Source organism: Centruroides vittatus, unplaced genomic scaffold (genome assembly GCF_030686945.1).
Source record: "Centruroides vittatus isolate TY-2023 unplaced genomic scaffold, ASM3068694v2 scaffold_3315, whole genome shotgun sequence".
Classification (NCBI taxonomy): Eukaryota; Metazoa; Arthropoda; class Arachnida; order Scorpiones; family Buthidae; genus Centruroides; species Centruroides vittatus.
In genome coordinates, this window is record NW_027122703.1 from 2,928,613 (window position 1) to 2,953,953 (window position 25,341).

The 25,341-nt window shown below is 27.0% G+C and overlaps 1 protein-coding gene across 2 annotated transcripts in view; it reads right to left on the bottom strand.

Annotated features, from left to right (window-relative positions):
• Positions 1-638: 638 nt before the first annotated feature.
• Positions 639-25,341, bottom strand: part of LOC136988607 (cholecystokinin receptor-like) — a 46,985-nt gene continuing 22,282 nt past the window's right edge. For both annotated transcript variants that reach the window (XM_067286511.1, XM_067286512.1), the window contains exons 2-5: positions 2,082-2,422; positions 1,646-1,846; positions 1,332-1,499; positions 639-1,247 (exon numbers count right to left, since the gene is read on the bottom strand). In XM_067286511.1, the coding sequence (XP_067142612.1) occupies positions 742-1,247; positions 1,332-1,499; positions 1,646-1,846; positions 2,082-2,394 (1,188 nt within the window). In that variant the 5' untranslated portion in view covers positions 2,395-2,422 and the 3' untranslated portion in view covers positions 639-741. The remainder of the gene's footprint in view (positions 1,248-1,331; positions 1,500-1,645; positions 1,847-2,081; positions 2,423-25,341) is intronic.

Consider the following 25,341-nt stretch of genomic DNA (forward strand, 5'->3'; position numbering starts at 1 on the left):
AAGGAAAAAAAAAAATAATAGCAAAATTTATCTGATTAAAACTTACATTTTTTCAGTTTAAATTTAAAAATTTTAAAGTGATTTTTATTCAAATAAAAGAAAAAGGAATGTCTCATCTAACAAAAGATTTACTTTCTATTAAAAAGTGTATCCAGTAATTTGCTAGGATAACTTATTTAATAACGAAATATAATGGAAAAAATAATAATAATAATTTCTTTGACAAACTTCTGTGAAAATAAATCTATATTTATCTGACTCTATGTTATTCAGTAAATCAAAAAGACAATTTGCTATGTGATCTGATTGCAAGGTAATATCATGTAACTGGTAATAAACATTAAGTCTTTGTTCTTATATACAGCAAAATCTGTGTAAACCGGACTCGTAAGGTACCGATTTAACAGGTTTCCTGTCTTCACAGGTGTTTTTATAACACAGAAAATGGCTGCTTTTTTAAGAATTTTTCCTGTTTAGGCAGGTTTCCGTTTTATACAGGTTCCGCTTTAGACAGGTTTTACTGTATTCTACTATAAAAAGTAAGGGGTAAGATAATTTACCAGACAAATATGCATAGAGAATTGATTAAAGAGTCAATTAAATTAAGTTATTTATTATATTTAATATACATTCATACAGTATATAATTATCTTAAAATAAAGATGAATAAAGTAGAAGAGAATTTAAATAAATAAATAATATATATATATATATTAACAGAAGAAATTAATTTAAAAACAATCACGTTACATAATTTTCTTCCTTCTTGTATAGCTTTTTAGTCTTGACGTAGTTAAGATGTCTCGAGGAGTTGACAACAGCCAAAGAGGACACGTCGTGTGTTCTCCATCTGTTTTGTTGACAGCGAAACAAAGCCAGGAAACTCTGACGAAACTTGTAGTTCATGAAGCAATACGTGATTGGATTACAACACGAAGAGCTGTGAGCTAAAAGCTGGAAGAAAGATATACCGTAATATCCTAGGCCCACGTAAACAGATTCGGGATCATACATACTGATAGTATTTATGGTATAGAGAGGTGTCCAACAAATAAAGAATTCTAAAACCACTACAAATAACATTTTGATAACACGTTTTTTCTGTAGAAGGGATCTATCTAGGTTGCTGCTTCTAACTGCTTCCCTCTGGAGCAGATGCTCTTTTCCTATTACTGGATGACATAATTTATCGGATGTCCAAGCTGTAGATTCTGTGAATTCACTGGAAAAGTTGGATTTCCTGCGAACTGTATAAATAAAATCGTTATCTTTATACTATAAATAACTTTATAAATTTAAAAAAAAAATAGTTTTAACAGTAGTTTACGTACTTTCGAAATCGTGTATGGGTCTTATAGTCTTCCACAGTGTTCTAATAATCAGAGAGTAAGTCACAGACATGATAACAAGAGGTACAACTAGAAGCACGACGTCCAAAAATATAGTAAAAAGTCGTTCAGTAAAAAGATTTGGCCAATTCTCTCGGCATTTATATTTATCTACAAAAAGCAAACATTGTCATTTCATAATTAAATTTTTACAGGTTATTGATTTTTTACCACGAATTCTCATTTGCATATTATTAATTTAATACATAAAAACTTTTATGTTTATTTAGTAATTCTTCTTTTTTGTACTGGCTTACCTGTACCCTTGATGGATTGTAATTTACTCAGATATGCGATAGGAAACATACAGATGAGGGAACCGGACCAAACAATGGCGATCATTTTGTAAGCGTGGCTCAGAGTCTGCCATTGACGAGATTTTAGAGGGTGACAAATTGCATAATAACGTTCTATAGACATGGAAACTAAGGTCCAAGCGCTGACACTTACAGAAACAGCTGTAAAAAATCAAACAAAAGTCGATTTACACCATTCAGTTTTCCCAAAAATTTCAAATTTTTATATAAAAGTTTAAAATCCGTTACGAAGAACCTTTTATCTATCTAACGCCGTTCTCGAGATTACGGAAGGACAGGCAGACAGACGAACGACGGTGGGAATTTATAGGTCTACAATTTTTTTAAATTGTAGCTTAATAAATAATTTAAATTAAACGATAAAAACATTATTTACCTTGTAAATAAGAGATAAGTCGACACATGACGGCACCAAACACAAATTTTCTCAGAAGAACCCCTGTTAAAGTGAATGGTATACAAAAAACTCCTAATAATAAGTCGCTGATGGCCAGATTTAGAAGAAAGACGTTTGTAACTGTTCTCATCCTCTTGTTGACAGCTAGTGTGACTATAACAAGAACGTTTCCCAATACAGCCAATAGAAGAATGACACTATAAGGTAAGATGAGTCGAACCTGTTCCACGCTTCCATTCACATTGCTGTCCTCCACCATGCTGTCATTACTAAAAGTTAAATTAGTTTTCATCTTTGGTATTCCTCTACGAAATATTTGTCTGAAAATAATTAACACGCTTTACTAATGTTATAACATTTATTTAACTAACCAAAAATTAATTGTACTTCTTCTAATTAGATTGTTAATAAGGCCAACCGGAATTAATGTAATTGGACAAATTCCTTAATTATATATGATGCACCTTGAAACTATGTTAAGTTCCCTCTTTTAGAATTACACTTCTCTATTATTAATTAAAAAAATAAAACCTGTTCAGAATTTAATTACGATTAAACTTAAATTTGCCTTAATTATTTTAATTTCAAGTCTAAAAATATAAGTAAAATCTATATAAACCCGTTTTATACAGGTTTATATAGATTTTACTGTATAAAGTTGTGATTAATTATCGGGCTTATAACTTAATATAATACATTAAATTAAATATAAAAAGACGTTTAAATTAAATAAAAATGGAATATAAGTAAAAGAATCTTCAGCCATGTAATTTCTATCTACGATACTAAATTATATATATATATATAAGTTGGTATGTTCTTATTATTGTTAATTGTCTACTTGGACTTTACTTATTAATAGGACTTTATACTGGTGTTTAAAGAATGGCACAGTAATGAGAGTTAGTTCAGGAAAAAACAAAATTTCTTTATTATACCACCTGTAGTAATAATTTCTGTCCCATTAATAAGTAAAGTCCAACTAGACAATTAACAATAATATTCGAATTAAGGACAGTAAGTCTTTCACAATTAGTACATTCTTACTTTATTTTTCTATATTTGTATATATATTAAAAGAAAATGGGAAATTCAATAAATTTCTCTTGTATAGAGTTTTTATCTCTTGACATCTAGAAAAATTGAAAAGAAAGAAACATTAATGATGAAAGAAGTGAAGAGGAAAGAAGTGATAAGGAACGTTCGGTAAACAGAAACTGGTTGAAAATTATGAAAATTTAAGCGAAATAAAAGTTATTAATCGTTTGAAATTGGAAAATAAGTTCCTCAGAAAGTACTTTCAGCAGAATTTCAAATATATTCTCAATAACATAAAAAAAGTTATTTTTTTTAAAAGTAATATTAATTTCGGAAAGTTTATTAAAAACTCAGTAAACTTTCTTACATATTTAATGATTAAATAATTGTTTTTATTGAAATTCTTTAATATAACTGATTAATTTTTAATTTTTAATCCAATTTTATAGCGTAGTATCTGTTTAATTCTCCATTTTTTAAAGTAGTGATTTATTACTAAATTAATTGAAAATATTATCTATATCACTACTTTAAAAAATGGAGAATTAAACAGATACTTACGAAAAGTTAAAGTTGTGTATGACGCCATCTGTTATGTAATTTTATTTAAAAACTTTTATATTATTAATTAGCATGAAGTAGAAAAAGACTTAATTTTGAAGTTCGCGGTGAGTTCTCATAAAAAAACTGTATATGCTAATAACGAGTAAAATCTTTATTAAGTCCGGCCCTACTCGACATATGACACAAGATTCTCTTCTATCTTCCCACCGCCTCGATCTTTAACCACCAAAATTTAGTAGCATTAATGCCCATAATTCGCAAACCTCTCTGCAAAATTTCAGAAATTTTCGGCAAAAGGAACAGGAGTTATTATGCTTCAAATTGGGTGAACAGAATCGTGCCCTACACACAAACACACAGAAACATACGTACAGTACACCCCCACATATATTAACATTCTGTATTATATACAGGGGAAAAAAAACCAACAAACTCCTCATTTCTCGACGTTTTAAGATCCATCGAGTCCAAAAATATAAAAATCTTGTGGGTCATTTTTTGTTCTATGGCCATACTTTCCCTCTGTTATACATAACATCCAGGAAGGTAAACTCGTTATTAATTTTTAATCTTATCCTAAGTTTACAGTGTCTAAGTTTAATTGTTTCTAGTGATTATTTAAAAATAAATTTATCCAGATAATATTTTAAATTAATTTATTCTAACTTCATTCTCTATATTAAGGAAAAACAGATATACAAATGGACAGAAGGAACAACCCAATGGGAATTTACAAGTCTACGATTTTTTCAAATTGCAGTCCAATGAATAATTTTAATTATTTATTATTAAAAAAGAAAAAAATGTGAAAATTTTAACGAATATATACTTAATTGATTTATATATTGTAATCAAAAGGCATAAACTATGCAAATTTATTAAATAGGAAGCATACGAGAAACAGGAACCATGCAAATTTATTAATTAAATTCTACAAGACGAAAGAAGTATAGTTTAAAATATAAAAATTACCTATTTAAGATGCATTTATACAAAATTTATATCTGGAAGAGTTAAAATTGTGCATATCTTTAGCGTTATCCGAAGGAAGATGAAGTGTTATGAGGAAGAAGACATTTAATATGCGGCATTAAAAATGTAAATGCCATTTACATTAATTTTAAATATTTTTATCCGTATTTTAAATCAACTGTAATATTTACATAACAGTTTAAAACTAGACTTTCGAGTAAATATTTTTAAAACGATTAAAGATAAATTTTAATATAATTATATAGAAAAATAAGAATTTAATTAAGACTTTCTACTAATATTAATACGAGATCAAGTCGAATGCCAACGGTAAATCGATGTTAGAACGAGCCATCATTTATTATGACGTCACGATGACAGGCTGCAATTTTAAATCATATTTTATTAATTTATTTAATTTAAAATATATGCTCTCCACCTCAAATTAGTAGTGGCTTGCCCCTGTACATCATACTTTTCCTTTAACAATAGAGTCGTGCGGGTCATCTATTCTTTCAGGATAAATTTTTGAATTGAAATCGTGAAAACATGTTTAAATATTTTAAATTAACTTTCTAGTTTTTCAACGATTAACTGACTTTTTGGTTACTCTTTATATGTACATATTATTTGCGAATCGCAACCTTTAATGAGAATGGCGAAAACAAAGTTTTTGGTATTTAACTTAATATAAATGTTTGAAAATTATATAATTTTCTGCTACTTTTGGTAGAAAATTTGAAGAGAAAAAAAGAAAATATATTTATATTATTTTTAAAGAAATATAATAAGGAAAAGATGAACTTGCAGAAATTTTCTTACGTAACGACGACGTAATAACAAATTACGAGTCATTCGAGTGGCACGAAATTACATACTCTGAAAGCCTTGAAGAATGCTGCCTTTGTCATACAAATAAGTATTGATTTGCCACTAAAGTTACGTAATTCATCGAAGATTTAAAAAAATACATTAAAAACACTCAGAAAAGACAAATAGCGCGACAATCGATAGAGTTTTATGTAACAGAAATCTAGTTTTAATCGTTGCTACTAGAGTTTTAAATACACAAAGAAGCTATTGTTACATATTTAATATTGACATTTTACTTCCCCAAAAATCTTTGAGAACGGACAAACCGACGAACGAACGAACGTAAAAAGAAAATAGATATCATCTATATCAATTTTTTACTTCGTCAGTTTGTCTGTTGCATGTAAACTTATTTATTTTGTAGAGAGAAAAACGTTTTATTTACTCGTTTCTAAGGTGAAAAAGCATATAAAAATGTCATTTTTTCATATAACTGGCGATTTCCTGTTGCTTCGACTTTGTTTTTCGTGTTGAGTAATCGATATTAAAGCATTTTATTTAATAAAAATCAAAATTGGATTCTTTTATCTGGAACAGAAACTAAATTTAGAAAATCTTTTTATTAAATTGTTATTATCTCAAACAATAAACCTCTTAAACATCAGTAGGATGTAGAATTATTGTGTAAACTGGTATACACTTAAAAATTATGCCTTAATATGCTCAATAATATCGAAAACCTGAAATATTTTAGTTTGAGGCCTCTCCCCACTTCAGAGATAAGTTTGAAAAATGTTAATTTTATTAATTAGATACTAATATAAGTCTAAAATGATAATTTTATCATGTTTTCGGATGAATAAGGCAGTAAAATGCAACAAAGTATAAAGCTTTAAACAGGATTTAAATTAGTTATTCTCTCAACACCCCCTCATTAGGGCCCATTTAATTTACAGAGAAACAGAAAGAGGTATTGAAAACAAAAAAGTCTCACATTTTTAAGTGTTAGGGCCCTTTCTGTCTCTCATTAGGGCCCCTTTAATTTATAGAAATACAGGAAGAAGTGTAGAAAACAAAAAGAATCTCAAAACTTTACGTTTTGGGGCCCTATATGGCCCATATTCCCATAAGTGAGGGTAGATGTTATACAGAGCTCTATGACGAATCTATTGGTGCGTAAAGATTTAGTAATTTTAACGATTTTAATGTAAGAAACTGTAATATTTGCTTAAGTTTTAGCCCCAAGAAATATCACGAAACTGCACAGAAATTGTTTCTGATATAAAATAAATCAGACATATTGAAAAAGAGAATAATATGCAATTTGTGATCGAGTATCTAAGGATTTTTCTTCGGTTGAATTGAGTTGATAGAACAAATATTCTATAATAGTAAGTTGGAAGAGAAGTGTGACGGGAAAGTACAGTACTTCTGCCTCATTTTACCTATTCAATGAACAAATCAAGAAGGAAGTGACTTTTTGAATAAGAAAGAAAACCAATTGATTCGGATTTGTAGTCAGATTGTTATTGTTCAGAGAGAAAAAAACCTTTTGTTGACTGTCTAGAAATCGTTATACCATTGAAACATGCAGAAAATTCAATAATGTTATCGCTGAAGATAGAAATATAATAAATTCGAGACGAAATTAAAATAAGAAAATTTCAATAAATAAATGATTGGAATAGTAATTCATTCGTAAATATTTTGAAGTATTGAAACAAATGCCCAAAAGCTGAATAAATTCATTTCCACGCGATTAAATTTCGTGGAAGTTATGCTAAACATCAACACTTTTACTGTAGAATATAACAAAATTACTTTAGTTTAAACGAAATTTTAATGCTCAATATTATTTATTTTGTGTATAAATAATTTGAAAACCGTTTCCATTAACGTACAGTACTTTCCATTAATCGAACAAATTATGCGGTTATGCGAAAAGTGCCCCTGAGATGCGTGCACTACCTGCAGTACTCAGCTGCACTTCGTTGTCATTTGTAATTTTATAAAAGTTTTACTTTTTGAACACCTGCTCCATTGTGTGCAGAATCTTGAATAATAATCTTCGACGCTTCTTGAAGATCGAAACGTTTTGATGGTATCATATTTCCCTAAAAATAATTTCGGCTTTAAAAAATTCCCTAAAATAATTCCTAATTTTTAAAAATTCCCTAAAATAATTCCGGTCTTAAAAAATTCCCTAAAATAATTCCTAATTTTTAAAAATTCCCTAAAATAATTCCAGTTTTAAAAAATTCCCTAAAATAATTCCTAATTTTTAAAAATTCCCTAAAATAATTCCTAATTTTTAAAAATTCCCTAAAATAATTCCAGTTTTAAAAAATTCCCTAAAATAATTCCTAATTTTTAAAAATTCCCTAAAAATATTTTTTCAGGCACGTGTAACTTTAATTGAAAGATTTATGTATTGTAAGAAAAACAAATGATCCTTTCACATGTATTCGTCAATATACAGTATTATTTATACGTTAATGTACGCAAAATTTATGTATAATTATGTATACAACATATATAAAATAGTAAATAAGTTAACATTTATAAGCTTTATTTTATAAATTACTCGAATTTTTTATTTTATAATCTCTATTTATATCTATATTATTAATACTAAATTCTAGTATAAATAAAAACATTTAATTAAATTTTATTTTTTCTGTTTTTATGCTGATGATATATCTGAAATTATATAAATTAAATATCTTATTTCATAGATATTATTATAATTTAATGAGGAAACACAAAAAATAATTTGGAATCTCTTTGTATACCATAAGAATACAATTAAATACAGAAGAATCAACCCTTTTCTGTTGTGGTATAGTACACAATACGAAGACTTTTATTATATTTTTAGGCTCTTCCGCTTTATTACATTATTACAAAAAGACTAATACATTTTAAAATAAGTATACTGTACCAGAATAAAAAAAATAATAGATTTGATTTACAATGAGTTAAGATTTATAAATAATTTGAAAGCTTGCAAACAAAAACATCATTATCCTTTGCATGTTTCTCGAATAACTGATTCAATTAACTAAGTTTTTTTACTCAAATTCATTAGTTAATCCTTCATTATTTAATGGATTCTGTTTTTTTTCCTGCTACAATCTTTATATTTTTACCAATTTATTTATTTTTATTAATAATTATTCGAGTATTTTTAATATATTAAGTTAATTCTTTTAAGAATCTTTAACATACTTAATAAGAAAATTCAGTTTTAATTATATTATTCATTAATTATAGAAACATTTAAGACGAGACATGTATAAATATTTATTTGATGAAAGCATCGTGTATCTCTAGAGAAAAAAACTATTGAATTTGTCATTCATTATAAACTGAATTTGTTGAAAATTAATTTTATAAAATGTAAACACTATTAAAAGGATTATTTTTATCTCACGCCTACTCTAAAAATAAAACTTAATGTTTATACGTCTACCTTTCCATATATTAGAATTTTATTCAATGAAAAATCAATTGAAATAAATTTTTTAGAGGAAACCTGGCACCTCCACTGCATCCTCTTCCCAGCTCTTACAGCCATGCAAAGGGAATACTCTCACACCTTCGAAATCACTTCTTTATTTACATAAAAAACTAATTTGTTTAATGAAATAGCATACAAAATTTGAAAATCTATACCCAAAAATAGCATTTTTCTTTATAATCACAACTTGAATAGGAGAATTCATATAAAATTTATACGTGTAAGACAATTCAATAATTTTTCTCTTTGACAGTAAACTGCCACGTAACCAGTACGTACCACACTTTGAGAAACACCCATAAGTAATTATGATTAAAGTAATGTTTCAATTCTAAATATCATATTAATAATAGTAATCAGATAATTTTAATGGTCATTCGAGTATCAAATTGATACTCCAATGACCATTAAAAGTATTAAAGATTAATAGTAACAGGAAGCAATTTTTACACTCATTATTATCTATTTAAGTGCAGTATCTTAATATTATCTCTTCACTAACAATTTAATAGATGTTATATGAGTTTATCTGGTAAAGAACTATATATATTTGATCTTTAATTTATGCACTACATCCACGCAAGTTCAAGATTCTTCTATTGTATTGTATTGTGTTCTATACATGAAAGACACGATAAATTTAATATCTTTGCTAAGAAGTAAAGTAAAAGTTACTTTGCTTCCAGCACTATAACATCTTGAATTTTAATATCTCTACTGGGAATTCTTCAAGCTATGTCTTAAGATATGCTTCTTGCTTTACTAAGAAAATTATGTATACTTTGAGACAATTTTTATTCTATATATCACGAGTTCTTTAAAGAAAATACTCTATAATTGAATATATAAATAAATATATATACATTTAAATCGTACATTTATGGATTTACATAATCGTTTCATGAATATAAACAAGTTTTAAATCATTTCCAACTCAAATTCATGCAATAAAAACTTTACTACGGCTTTAAAATTGAAAATCTTACTATTGAAATTTTTTTTTATAAAATATATTTCATGAAAAATTCGTTTTATTAGATTATATTTCGAGATTTAATCCTTAAATATATATATTTTATATTGAAGTTTTTTGTTCCATACGCTGTATTTACAGATAACAGTAATGATTTTTCTCTATTTTTGTAATAAAGTAAAGATTTTTATTAAAAATATTTAATAGTATTCATTTTAAACTTAGAAATAACATTTAATATTTAAAAAAAATGCCGAAAATGTTCGTTTTTTACGCACTTTTGTACATTTAATACCTGGTTTTAAGTATATAAAAATTAAAAACCTGCTATTTTCTATTATTATTTTTAATTTCGGAGAATTTTTAAATACGTTTATTCTAATTTTGTTATTATTATTATTATTATTATTATTTGACCATTCACATATTGAAGCAGAAAAAAGCTGTAGGCTATGGTTATTCATAAAGATCACTGGGAATTTAAGCTAATTAGTAAGATCGTTAGGCTCTGATTAACTGTGATTGACATAAAGGATGTGTTTTATTTAATAATTCAGTCAGTGAACTTTGTTTACTATTTATAACCTTGCCGTCTATTCGTCTATTCCATTAAAATCATCCGCTTACTCTTATTACTCATTAAATGTGATTGATCACATTATTTTCTCCTCGTTTAACTCAAGCGAATCAACATTTGTTCTTTTATTATCAAAGAAATAACCATTTAAATTACCTTACATCAGGCGAAACAGTACAAAAATTCAATTTAGCCAATTTGCGAATGGATAAGTGAAAATTTATATAAATTACTACATAATAATCTGTGGAAATATAAGTATATATATATATTTATCATAATTTAATTACAAAGACCTTCTAAAAAATATACTTTTAAATTCTTAGAATATTTAAAAGTAAAATAAATTATTGATAGACTTCGTAGAAGCTTCGTGAAGGTTATAGAGAATAAACAATTCTTTCACTAAGACGTTTATAATAAATTATTTATAAGATCTACAACGAATACTTACTGAATTACACATAAACTATTGAATTTCCTTTGCATTTACATAAACGCTTAATAGGTTACATTGTGCGATTTACTTTTATTTTCTCAAGCGCTTACTTTTAAGTAGTATTCTCCTTTTTTTTATGTTCTGTCGTTTACGAGTATCCACTCGAATAAGAAACGAGAAAGAAAACATTTAATAATAGATTAAATTTTAGAAAAACTAAATTTAAAAGGCGTAAAATTTCAATTTCTGCAATAAAAATTAATTATAACATTTGAAAACGAATGTATTTTTAAGGGTTATTATTTCTTTAATTTGTTATTTGTCATTAAATCAGTTATTTTTCCATTTTTAAGTACAGGGGCTTTTTTTGAACGAATTTGCAGCCTTCTTAAGGGAAAAATTTCCTGTTACTACTACTAACGTAACGTTCTACAATGATTGAAATTTCAAATTTAACAAGGAAAGTTTGAATATTCTTTCATCGTTTTAGCATGTTAATCTTTGAACAGGAGTTGGCGATCCCAACTCTTTCCGAACGTCCAATTTCATACAGCCAAAAGTACGAGACTTTTAGTGTGTTGGTACCTTTTAGAAACGTGAATGCCACTCCATCTCTAACGTCGGATTTACCACAAAACATCGCACAAAGAAACTTAACCAACTCCAAAGAATCGACAACCAGCCGCAACAAGAACGAAGGAGGTCATCGAGAAAGTAAAGAATTACATCACCACACCAAATCTTCTCACCCAAACAGCATTAGAAGAGAAGTGTCAAGTATCAGTGTCGTCCATTAATCGCATTATTCACTAAGATCCGAACGTGGACAAACTGGTAAAGTCGGATGTTTACAAGTTATCAGATTACGATAAAAAAGAATCGAAAGACCAACACGAGAAAGTTATATGAAAGGCGTTTGACAGATGGAAAAGAACGAATTTTCTGACTTTGCATGAGTGTTGTTTATATTTTCTCAATTGTAATGGCACCCGCAAAATTTGTTACGTGAAAGACGAACCAGAAGAGATTTGGCAATGAAGAGAAAACTATCTTCGAAGATTCATGCTTGTGGGTTGAGAAGAGGTCCACTTCCACTTATCAGTGTGCCCTTGAAAGTGGGCAGTACTTTGTCAAGCACGTTCTGAAACCATTATTTGAAGAAAATTTGCCATTTATGTATCCAAATTAGATGCACTAAAGTATTTCTACATCATGGCAAACAAGCTCACATACATGCTGATTAACCGAATAATATCTTAAGAACCTCTACTAGAGAATGGAAATTAGCTACACCAACGAGAAGGACATATCCATAAAGGGTTGTGATGCCAATTCCCTTGACTTCTTTGGATTTGGTTGACTGAAACAGAAGCTGTTTAACCTTAAAAGGATAACATTGTATTTTCTCTTCTTCTGATATTTAAATTATCCATAGAAAAAGAATATCTAATAACAGGTTAAATATGAAAAATGAAATTAAAAAAGGTGTAGAATTTAATTGGAAGCAATTAAAGATGAATATGAAAGTTTAAAAACTAAGTTTTTTTATTATAATTAATTAGTTATCATTAAAAGAATGTTATCTCTCTATAAGGGTGTATTTATATATAATTATAAGCGATACTCTCTTCTTTTCTTGTAAAATTTGTGAAATATTCTTCCGAATTAGTCAGATCGTTTTTATTTTAATTAATATAAAGCATAAACATAAGTAAAGTTTAGAAAAATGAAGTTTAAAAAACGGCTAAAATTTTCATTAAAATCAATTAATTTTAGTGGAAGTTTGATTAATTTTTTTTTATTTAGATTATTTAAAAATTAATTAGTTATATTTTAATTAACCTAATAACTTTAGTATCGTATAAATAATATTTTAAATTACAAATTTAGTTGACAAATATTTAATAAACATATAATTAAATTCATAAAAACATAACATAAAAAATTAAATTAATTAACCATCGCTCTCTGTGCTGAATCTGAGAACATTTATCGAATCCCTTGTAGAACCTAAATACACCACTTTATTTTACATAAGATAAATTGGTTTAAAGAAATTTCTGGCTCTCTTGATCTTGGTTTTTTGTTACAGATTCTAAGACGAATGGAATGAATGCATAAAGGGAAGAAATTAAAACTTAAGAACTCGATCATCCAAGAGTATGTCCTTAGGTATTAAAGCTATATCTTCAAATAAATAAAGGGATTGAAGCCAGAATACGAAATTTGTGGCGTGCAAAAGCACTTAAAATATTGTATAATTAAAAATGTGGACACTAAAACACCAGCTTATATTCGTCCAACTGTTTTACTCCCAGAGCTTAAAGTTGAATTGGTCAAACCTCTAACTCTTATAAATGCCATGTAAAACCAATTTAAAAAATCCAGCAACGAGTTGCATAACTTTTATTTAAAAAATAATAATTTTTGCGTTCAGGTCTTAAGACGTGGAGATTTGAAATAATCCTGGAGGGCCAAATTTGGAACGAATACAATACTTTCCCTTGTTACGTATACCTAACAGCCGGGAAAGTAATATATGGTCCTATTATGGGAGCCTACTTCGGAAACATTTTCTTGAAATAGCAAACTTCTTTATGTAACAAAAATAATTATTATTAAAATGTTGATTTTTAACAGATTAAGGAATCATAATACCAAAAAAACACAATCCTTTAAGGAAAATATTACGATGTTTCACAATATATTGACGCAATAATTGAAGGAAATACACCCGAAACAAATTTGGGGGTTGGCTTTTGTTACACTTCCTCTATAACTTATAGCATAATTTAATTACGTTTGACGTCGATACCAGTGGACGATAATGATAAAATAACAATAAAAGATAAATGGAGATATAAATTGATACGAAAAGAAAATTCTTATAAATCTTTATTGACAGCATCTTAGATTTTTAGACAGTTCCATTTCTGAAAAAATCGCTAAAACCTTGGCGACAAATCGCAGGCTGAGATAATTGCTAATAGAGTTTGTCAATAGAAAAATCATCTGACATTTGATCTTTATGTCTGATGGTACTTTTCCACTAATCGATCAAATAAATCCGAACAATGTTATTTTTTAAAATAACAATTTAAATATTTATAAAAATATGTAAATTTTTACGTCAAAAATGATGAAAAAACAAACATAAAATAATAAAGCAACTATTTATCTGCTTAAAATAAGATAAAGAATGGCTCTTTTTATTCTTTTAGGATTAGTTTAAGAAAGGTTAAAAACCCAAAATGGTTTTTATATTGTATATATATATTGTATTATTACACTATTTTATGAACGTTCTATGTATATCTCGATTAACTGACTTTTATCCATCCTCTATGAATAATTTTAATTCTTATTTGAATATAAAATTAATATAAATATGAATCGATAATAAAATATTGTATGTTTAGCGGACATAACACATTCATAAATATTTACTTTAATATAAACGAAAATCAAAGTAAATTCGTATTTAAATATAGAAAAATTTATAAAGACGTTACTTTATAAGATTTTCAATTTTGTTTCGATAATAAACACTTGTTTATACAAGAATTTCTGTAATATAAATCATCATGTAATAGAAAAAATGAAAATACTGTTGAAAAGTATCTGAAAGTTCGAAAAAAAAAAATATATATATATATTATTTTTCTTATGAAAGCAAGAACTTTGGTAAATATTGTGCGGGAGAAAAAATTCATTAATGTAAGTGCTTTGGGCTTGAGTAAGAAACATATATGCAATTGAAAGTATTAATAAACAAAAATAATTGTCAGTATAACAGGAAAAAATATGTTTTGAGTGTAATAGAGAATAAATATACAAGACTGTGATAAAATGGAGAGAAAATACAAGATTGTAAGTGAAACAGAGGAAAAAAATACAAGATTATTTTTTCTCCATTTTACTCACAATATTGTACCTTCTTCTCCATTTTACTCACAATATTGTACATTTTTCTTCATTTTACTCACAATATTGTACATTTTTCTCCATTTTGCTCACAATATTGTACCTTCCTCTCCATTTTACTCACAATATTGTACTTTCTTCTTCATTTTACTCACAATATTGTACTTTCTTCTTCATTTTACTCACAATATTGTATATTTCTCTCCATTTTACTCACAATATTGTATTTTTTTCCTGTATTATGTTCACAATCTTATATTTTTCCCCCTGTTTCACTTACAATTGTATTTTCTCTCCATTTTCTCATAATCTTGTATATTTTTTCTCCATTTTACTCACATACAAGATTGTGTGTAAAATAGAAGAAAAAATACAAGATTGTTAATACTAATAAAACAACTTTAAAAATAAATTATGCTGATATAATGCTTAAAAATGAGAAATATAAATAGTTAAGTTATATTATCTTTTAACAATTATAACATGCCGTGTTTACACCTAAATGATGATATTGCTTGAACAGTAATCGATATTTTCACATTTAATATAAATAAATGAAATAACTTAGTTACATATAATTATTTAATAATACGAAAATTGTAAAATATATTTAATGTTGTATCCATTTTTTAAATTATAATAATGTATTTTAATAAACACACAACACTGTTACCTCGTAGTCTATACGGTCGGTTAATTATACTCATTGTGGGCTGGCATGATCGAAAATGACGTCAAATAACATGGATTAGAAATGGAAATTTATCATGAGCATGTGGATCAGGAAATCCCCTGATAAACTGCTGCCACACTATATTGGGGTCTAAAAGAAATTCGAATCCGGACCCACAGCAATAATTATTTTAGAAATGGTTAAAAGCATTTTCTTGTTAGAAAAGTCAAGTAAAACTTCTATATAGCTTTAGATTTTGATTATTTTTCTACAGAAGATTTTAAATTATTCAACGTAAGTAGCAAGAAAATAAGATAATTAGAAATAAACATCAAATGTCATTATTGATAAAACAAATATATAAAATTTAATTACAAAGTTGGATTATGATAATCCACGTTGGAGAAAATATGATTTAATGATTGAAGAATTCGTTAAGAAAAATAAGAAATTAATTTAAATACTTACTTAATTACAAAACTTAATAATATTTATTTATCAAAAGTGTTTCGATCAAAAGTTTTCAATGAAAATTTTAAACAAATAAATCAAATACTTAAAACGAACTTCTAAAGTATATTAATTACTTAGTAAACATTTAGAAAGTTATTCAAAGTTTAAGTATTCTAAGTTTGTATACGTGTCTGGAGTTATATTTAGGCTGATAAAAAATTCTTAAGTTACAGTTATTTAAAAATGTATAAATGCTAAATTAATTATAAGCTTAATTCAAAAACTTATTACAAAAAGTATCGTATATCTACTCTTAAGATAAAAGAAAATGTTTAGTCTGATATGGAATATATTTTCTATTCAATATAAACAATAAGCGACATTATATAAAAGGAAAACGTATATTAATCTTAAATATTTTGAGTTTTGTTAAGGTCTTAATTTGTTAATAACGCTGTTAAAGTACTTTAATAATTACTATTAATATGAATAGCAATTAAACAACACTTTATATTACATTAACTTATTCCACTTTAAGCATGTAAGCCTAGTTCAGTTTTTCATAACAGATATATTGGGTTGATAACAGGTTTTCTTGATAAGACGAAAATCATTCTTATGTGAGAAAAAATATTGGTAATCACACCAGCTAGGAATGTAACACTATCAAACGAAAGATGATAGAGTCGTATGTAATAAACCAGCAACAAGTTGCTCAACTTTCCCGGCAACATTTAAAATTTTAGTGGCGCCATCTGATATTATATTTTATTTTAAAACTTTTTATATTTTTAACTATTATAAAATGGCAAAGAGCTTAATTTTGAGGTTAGGGATGAGTTTTATAAAAAAAACTGTAAATGCTAATAACGAGTAAAATCGTCATTAACTCCGACCTTACTTGAGATATGACACGAACCCCTTTATCTCCCCACCACCTTGACCTTTAACCAGTAAAATTTAATAGCATCAATCCTCCCAATGAACAAACCTCCCTGATAAATTTCAGAAATTTTCGACATAAAGAACAGGAGTTATTAAGCTTCAAAGAGGGTAAACAAAATCGTGTCACATACACACATACACACACTAGCATCCATACACACAGAAAAAAACCCCGAATATATTTGAATTTCTCGACGTTTTAACGTGTCATAAGTCCAAAACTGTAAAAATCTTGGGAGAGTCATTTTTTGATCGCTCGCCATGCTTTTTCCTTTGTTACATATAATAGCTGGGAAAGTATTAAATAAGTAAATAATTACTTCATTTAAATATCATAAATAAATAATAAATATAAGGTATGTTATTCTCTTAAATTTTTAAAACTCAGTTAGATAGACATTCTAGCAGCAAGAATTCAAACATAATGATAGAAAATTCTTCAGTATAATCATTAATTAGATGTTAAAATGGAATAGATTAACAGAAAATGTGAAATGTCATTTATAAATATTCATATCGATATTAGTTTTTAAACTAATTTACGAGAATTAATAAAAAATGAAAACCATAAGAAGCCAGATTTAAACGTTTGACTTTGTATATATTATATATATATATACTGTATGGTCTTTGCAGACAATATAATTATCATTACCAATAACCGATATGAATTAGAAGAAATGCTAGAGCAAGCATTTAAGTGGGATTGAAGATGAATCTGCAAAAGACGAAAGTAATGTTTAATGAATATACCATGAAAGAGAAGATTATGACAAACAGAATTGACATTGAAGAAGTACAAAAATATGTCTGCTTGGGTCAAGAAGTAAGTGTGGATAACAATATTACGAATGGGAGAATTAGGATGGGATAAAGTACCGGTACATTTGGTAAAAATAGCATATTTTTCAAAAGCAACCTGCTACTATGTTGGAAAAGAAAAGTATTTAATTAATGTGTTGACACATCTATGGAGCAGAAACAAGCAAAACAATACAGAGGCTACAGACAACACAAAGAAGCATGGAAAAATGGATGCTGAGCATTAGGAGAAGAAACAGAAAGCGAATCACCTGGATATGAAATTAAACAAAGTTCTATGATATCATTGCGAGGATGAAATGTCCAAAATGGCAATGGGCCAGACACGTTACTAGAAGAAAGACAACAAATGGACTACAAATATCCTAGAGTCAAACGCCCAAGACGGAGACTCCAAGTACGATAGATCGACGAAATAAGAAAATATATTGACGTAAATTGGAAAACAAAAGCATTGGACAGGGAAAAATGGAAAAGATTAGAGAAGACCTTCATCCGGCAACGGATTGACAATGGTTGATGATGATGATGATGATGATGGTATATATTCTATATATATATATAAACATTAAACAAGAATTTGTTTGTATGATTGAGTGATTTTTAAAAAAAATATGAATAAGACATTAATTTGCAACTTATCTTTCCTATTTTTGACATTAAAAAATGTTTCAAATCTAAATATATATGCATATATTTCTAGTTCCGAATTAGAATTTTCGAAATCTGTTCTTATAGAAATATATATTAAAATCATTTTCTGTCTAAAAACATGAATTTTTAACTTAAGTTATATTTATCGCTTAAACAATAAAAAAAAACCCAAAACATTTTAATTCTATAATAAAATTAATGACCACTTAATAAAAGAAAACTCTTTAAACAATAATTTACAGATAAAAATTATAAAAAATATATTAAAATTATAGATTAATTTCTTTTCTTATAAGTATAATTCAAAATTTATATACATATCCATGCATAGCCTTAGATTTAAACAATCTCCTTTTACTCCCTTTATTTTTAATGCTTCTTCGAATATTATTCATAAATAAAAATTAATTTGAGAAATAGATGAATAAAATCTTAATTTAATAACATTTTAAACGAAATAAAATATTCATTAATAGCTTTAAATATTTAAATTACTTTACTTATTTGTTAACGTGGTAAGCATTCAATATAATTTTATAATTATATTAATTGATAATTTTTAAGTGTTAACAGGAAAGACACGAGAAGGAGAACAATTCGAGTTAATTTATATAAATTATATACGGGAAATAAAAGAAATGAGTAATACAAATGGTTATTTGTAAATAAATGTAAAGAAATCATTCCATTTAAAAATAAGAGGTATAATAATTTATAAAGAGCATTTTTCTGACAGTTATTTTCGAAAGAACTTGTTAATGGACAGGTTTCATAAATTTAAATGTGTGTTACGTATAGATTTCTCTCTCTCTCTCTTCCTCCTCTCACTCTCCCATTCATTTTCATTAAAACTTTTATATAATTCTTCATATCGTTCTTGTATAGTAGAATTGAATCATTCTACGTATACAAGTTAAGTAATAAAGTGAATTAAAAGAACCGAAACTTTTCTAAAAGCGGTCACGTTAAGAGAGAAAAAAGTGTTTTCTGAAAGTCTAATGGAAAAAACGATGCCGCTAACTTTTCTTTTAGGGAAAAAAAAAGCCGTCATCACTCTTTTTTAAATTCTTAAAACCGATACGTGGTCCTGTATTTTTTGTTTTTCTACCTCATATAATTTACTAAAACTTTTTTATCACAAAACTTTTGTGACCTACTCACTTCGTTTACCTATATATATTTATAATTAAATTATTTTAAATACAAGACGTGCCTCTTTATTTATAAACGGATTTTTAGGCGAAAATTGTTAAGATCTCACTTATTGTAACGGCTATACGTACAAAAGTATTTCGTTTTCGTATCACAGTTGCTTTGTTGAATTATTGGCAAACACGTAGAGTTATTTTATGAAAAAAATCAATGCCACAGAAAAGCGAAATGTCTTTCTCGATTACATATAAAGCAGCAATTTCTTTTTGCATTTAATTAATGCTTTCATTCAAACACCAGAGCGATAACTTGTCGCCATTTTAAATCGCGTCGGGCTCTGGTTAAATCTTATCAGTGAAATTGTGCGCAAGTTGTACTGTACATCGATGGGACCAATGGTTGATTGGACGTCTGCCTCATCAGTGATGAGTTGTCCCGTGGCGACAAGACAAGTGTCGCTAAGAATAGGTCACAATTATTCCAGTAGGGAATTTGCAACTTTGGGGTGTGACCTACTGGGGTAATTATAAGCCAGTTTGCAATGCATTGTGGAATTGAAACTTGTACTCAAAATATAGATTTGTAATTGTACTATGGTAAACTCTTTCTTGCTTAGAATTTTAAGATTTTAGGGTGTGCGTACGCACCTTCCGCACCCCTCTGGAATCGCCCTTGACTTATATAAAGAATGTATAGATACATCTATATAAAAAATGTATTGACACCCAATACACTCGGTTACTCGTATTATTATGATTATTTTAAATTTTTTGAATCACCTTTCAACTAATTTAACTGATACAGTGTTACTATCTACTGCTTTCGTAAGAACTCAATTGTACCTCTTACAAAATATGGGAATAAATTAAATCTTTTCAGCTCTAATCTCAGAGCCTCCCGAGAACATTATATTTTAAAGAAAAATATTCAGAATATAATTAACAGCATATAAAATAAGCAAAAATACTGTAATGTTTTCATTGCATACAAGCTTTTCAAATGTTACAAAGAACATCCAGCATTCAAGAAACATCTCGAATTTAATGTGCACTTGAGGTAGGCACTAACGATGTTAGCTACTCGGATAAAATGCACGATAATGAGCTTGTGCAATAATTATATGAAATGAAAAGAAATTTAAATAAAGAGTCCTAACTTTTTAATCATGATTATTCTCTTTATCTGGTTTTAATAGGTATAACAGGTGCGGAGCCAAACCATACTAAATTGCAGACTTAAGCACACTATGCCTTCTGGTTTGAGTCATTTTGTAAATTCATGCTTCAAAAATCGAAGGAATGGGATAGAACTGGTACAGAATTATATCATAAATTTAGTTTTATGTTATGAAAGTTTATTATAGACTTTAAATCAAGCGAAAAGAAGCCGTTTGAGATTTGGCACTCTGAGCAACTGTATGTAGGCCTATGGCTCGTCCCAAGCGCACCTCAATTTTAAATTCATAAAACATTTGAAGAAGAGAGTAAATTTAAATTAAAAGTATTGATACTAGTTGATTTAATTGACAAATTATATGAAACTAAACGTTAATTATAGCAAAGAGAACGGGTCTAGTATTAGAAGTGTATGTGCATATTTCTTAAGTTGAAGAATATCGTTAAGACTGTAAAATACCAAATATAACAATTCAATTATATTTCTATTTATGTGCTTAAATTCCATTTTCTACTGTGTTCAGTTATAATAATACAATAATTGTACTATAATTATTAAATGGAATAAAATAAATAAATAAATCGTATAATAACATCTTGGAATCAAATTAAGTTCTCCAATTATCAGTATAATGTAATTTTTCGCGTTAAGAACGAAATTCGTAACGTTGAAGACAAAATGAGTTTTTAAAAGCCGGAAAATTTAAACTAAATATTCATTAAAATGTGCAATTAACATCAAAGAGACGTTGAAATCAGATATTAAAATAAATAAAGAATTAACAGATTCATTTTAATTATTTACATTAAGCAGTTTAGTCATATCACAAATATTTCTCATTCAAAATTCCTCTAAATGAATTTTCTAAATTATAATATTAGTTAAAAACTTTCAAAGTCACGTTTACTGAATTAAATTTCGTTAACAATTCTTACATCGTACAATCAATTCATTTTTAAACTTCAATATCAATTCAAAATGTTTGCAATTTATTAAATCTAATTAGCTGCTTCTCTCAACAAATTCTCAGTAATCAAAATTCTTTAAAATTAACTGAATGGAACTGAACTATTGAAGTGGAAGCACAGAAATATGTTCTGTATTAAACTTTATTCATATTAATACTTAATTTGAAACCTTTATTAATAGAAAGAAACCCATTGAAATTCTAAATTAAATTTTAATAATGTAATATATATAATTTTAAATTTTCTTCAAAGACTCTCATAAAAACTTAATAATATTTTTATTTTAATCTAAAGAACGTTCAAGACGAGAAGAGCAAACTAAACGATGATTCAATAAACAATATCCTTGTATTTGCAATATCAGTAAGTGCCATTTATGGATCTCACAAGCTATAGTTTAGAGCTTCACACTATAGTTTAAAAGTTTTATGCTACAGAGTATAGGATCTCGTGCTTTTAAATTTATTATTATTTTTTGGAGAAGAAAAGCTCCTCTCTTAATTAAACAACAAATCTAAAATTACATTCTATTGATAAATAATTCAATAGCAATCAATGATTTTATTTCTTACTATAATAAAAAGAAATGAATGCTCGATTATCAATCGCTTACTTGTGTTAGGTGACTTGTGAATTATTCTAGAAGTAAGATCATAATTCGAATATCCAGTTTGTTGTGGAAGTTTCCTTCCAGATATATCTTGAACATTCTAAAACACGTGTCTGGCGGGTATATAAGGGACACTTAATTTATTTTCATCCTACTTGTACTTCTTACATCCTCCTGACAGATCATCCCAGAGCAAAATCTTGGTTATACCCTCGGGCTACAAATCTAAATTCAGTCATATCTAAACGAAGCAAAGCCTGGAAGTTCGGACACCAAAAACAAATATTTTCTAAATAGTTTGCTCTTTATATTATTTAATATTTTGTAATTTTAGTTTATTGAAAGGCCATTAAAAAAATTCCTAAACGTAAACATGTTATTATCGCGAATTTGATCGTAATTTACGTATTTGAAGTTAATATTTTACGTTGTTAAATCATCATAAGAAGGATTAATGCTTCTTATAATTTTTAATTTAAGTAATTAAACTTTAAAAATTATATAATTCGACTTTTTAATGAATTATTGTGGTTACTTGTAGGTAATTAAATTTTATTTTTAATAATAATTAAAAAAAACAAGCTGTTTATTAATTACAGGATGCTCGAAATTCTCCGGAAAGTTATTAATATTACATAATATAATTAATTTTTTTAACAAATTAAGCTTTTATTATTTTCTAAGCGTTGAAATTTTTTATACAATAATTTATAATGTAATAGAATGCGTGCTATTCAGAATTTACATAATGAAAAATGTTGATAAATGAATTTTCTAAATTGTTTTAAAGAACAATATAGTTGTTCAACCAACTTTAACAATGTCTTTTTTCCTTTTTTTTAATAAAATTAAGTAACTATATTTGCTTAAGTGGGCAATTCTACACCACTAAGATTCTATTGATACTATGTAATGGTTATAACAATATTAAATTACAAATAAATTCTTTGTTAAAAAATCAATTTAGTTATTCAAATTGACTGTTTAATCTATCGAATTAGACAATTCTTCCATTATATTAATCTAAAAAACACTGGAATATATTCCTTTTATGGCTATGACGTTAGGAAATTTTATATTTAATTAAATAATTTTATAATATTTATCATATAAATAACACTTACCAGATTTATAAATATTTTTTTTTAATTAATTACTCTATAAGTCAGAGAGACCATTGAAAAGGATAATTATGTGAGAGAGCCTATTAGAACTTTTGGCTTAATTACTAGCTTAATCAATTAGCACTGATGAATTCTATCAAAGATGAGAAACTTTATGTCGACTTAATTAATAAAATATATTTAAAACTATAGCAATTTAAATATAAGTTTACTTTAAAATAAAGGCTACGAGAGATGATAATTTTAATAAAATGTTCGAAATTAAATTGAGTTTTGGTTTAATTATATTCACGTCCTTGAATACAAATACGATAATAATTTGATTTCTTCCTTTAAAACATAAAAGGAAAAGATTAAATGTGATTTTTCTATTTAATTACGATTATAAATTTCCTGTTTACTAAATCCTACATATAATTTTTCTATTAAGTTCCTACGTATAGGAATTTAATTGAAATATCATAGTTCTATCCTATTGTTGTTTCAATAGTAATTTAGTTTTCATAATGAATATTTATTTTAAAATAAACATATAAATTAGCTTAAGTTTCAAGTCTTTTATTGTTATATTTTATTAATTAAGACTACATAAAATTTATTATTTTAGATGGGATACTGTAATGCTTGATGGTAATTAAGCTAAACTAAAAAAATAATGCGATTTTCCTATTGAATATTAAATATTTCCTTTGATTTTTAATAAGAAAACGTATCAATAGGAATATCATACTCATATAAATAATAATTTCCCCCTTTTTAATTTGAATATTATAGCTTAATATCTGTTGTATTTTTCACAATTAGAGAAGTGAGTTATAAATTACTGCAAAACCTGTATAAGCCGGAATCGCAAGATACAAAATATTTTTCCGATTTGACAGGTTTCCGTTTTGAACAGGTTTTTATTTTTAATAGAAAATCGCTCAGTTTTGAAGAATTTCTCCTGTTTATGTATGTTTTTCCTTTTATCCAAGTTCCGTTTTGGACAGGTTTTACTGTATATTAAAGAAATTTTGTTGTTTTAACAAAGATACAATTGAAAACTTAAAAGAAACCTGCTTCCTTTATAAATATTAACAATATTTAAATATATTTTCAATATTTATTTCTGTAATAACTTGTAATAATGTACCGTACTTTTATCTGAACTTAAAGTGCTTCTCTCACTTTACTACGTGAATAATTGAATAAAATATATATTTGAATTTTTACTTAATTTCTATTTATAATACTTGTTTGGCATTTTTATTAAATTGCCAATTTGATTAAATTAGTGCGCTATAATTATGAACGAAATCAAATACTTTCCCCTCTGTTAGGCCAATATAACAGAGGGAAAAGGTGGCGATCGTTCAAAAAAATGACCCCCCAGATTTTTATATTTTTGGGCTCAAAACACTTTCAAACATCGAGAAATGTAAAAAAAATCGGGTTTTTTTTTCTATATGTATGAACGATAGTGTGTGCATGTTTGTGTGTGTGGGAGGCCTGCTTTTGTTCATCCACTTTAAAGCTTAATAACTCCTGTACCTTTTGTCGAAAATTTCTGAAATTTTGCAGGGAGGTTTGTGTATTAAGGACATTCCTGCTGTTAAATTTTGATGATTAAAGGTCGAGAGAGTGGGGATATAGAGGGGGATCAGGTGTCATATCTCGAGTGGGGTCGGACTTAATAAAGATTTTACTCGTTATTTAGCATTTACAACTTTTTATGAAACTCATCTCTACCCTCAAAATTAAGCTTTTTGCCATTTTATGATAATTAATAATATAAAAAGTTTTAAAATAAAATGTAACAGATGGTACCACCACAATTTTAAATTTTTTGCTGGGAAAGTTACG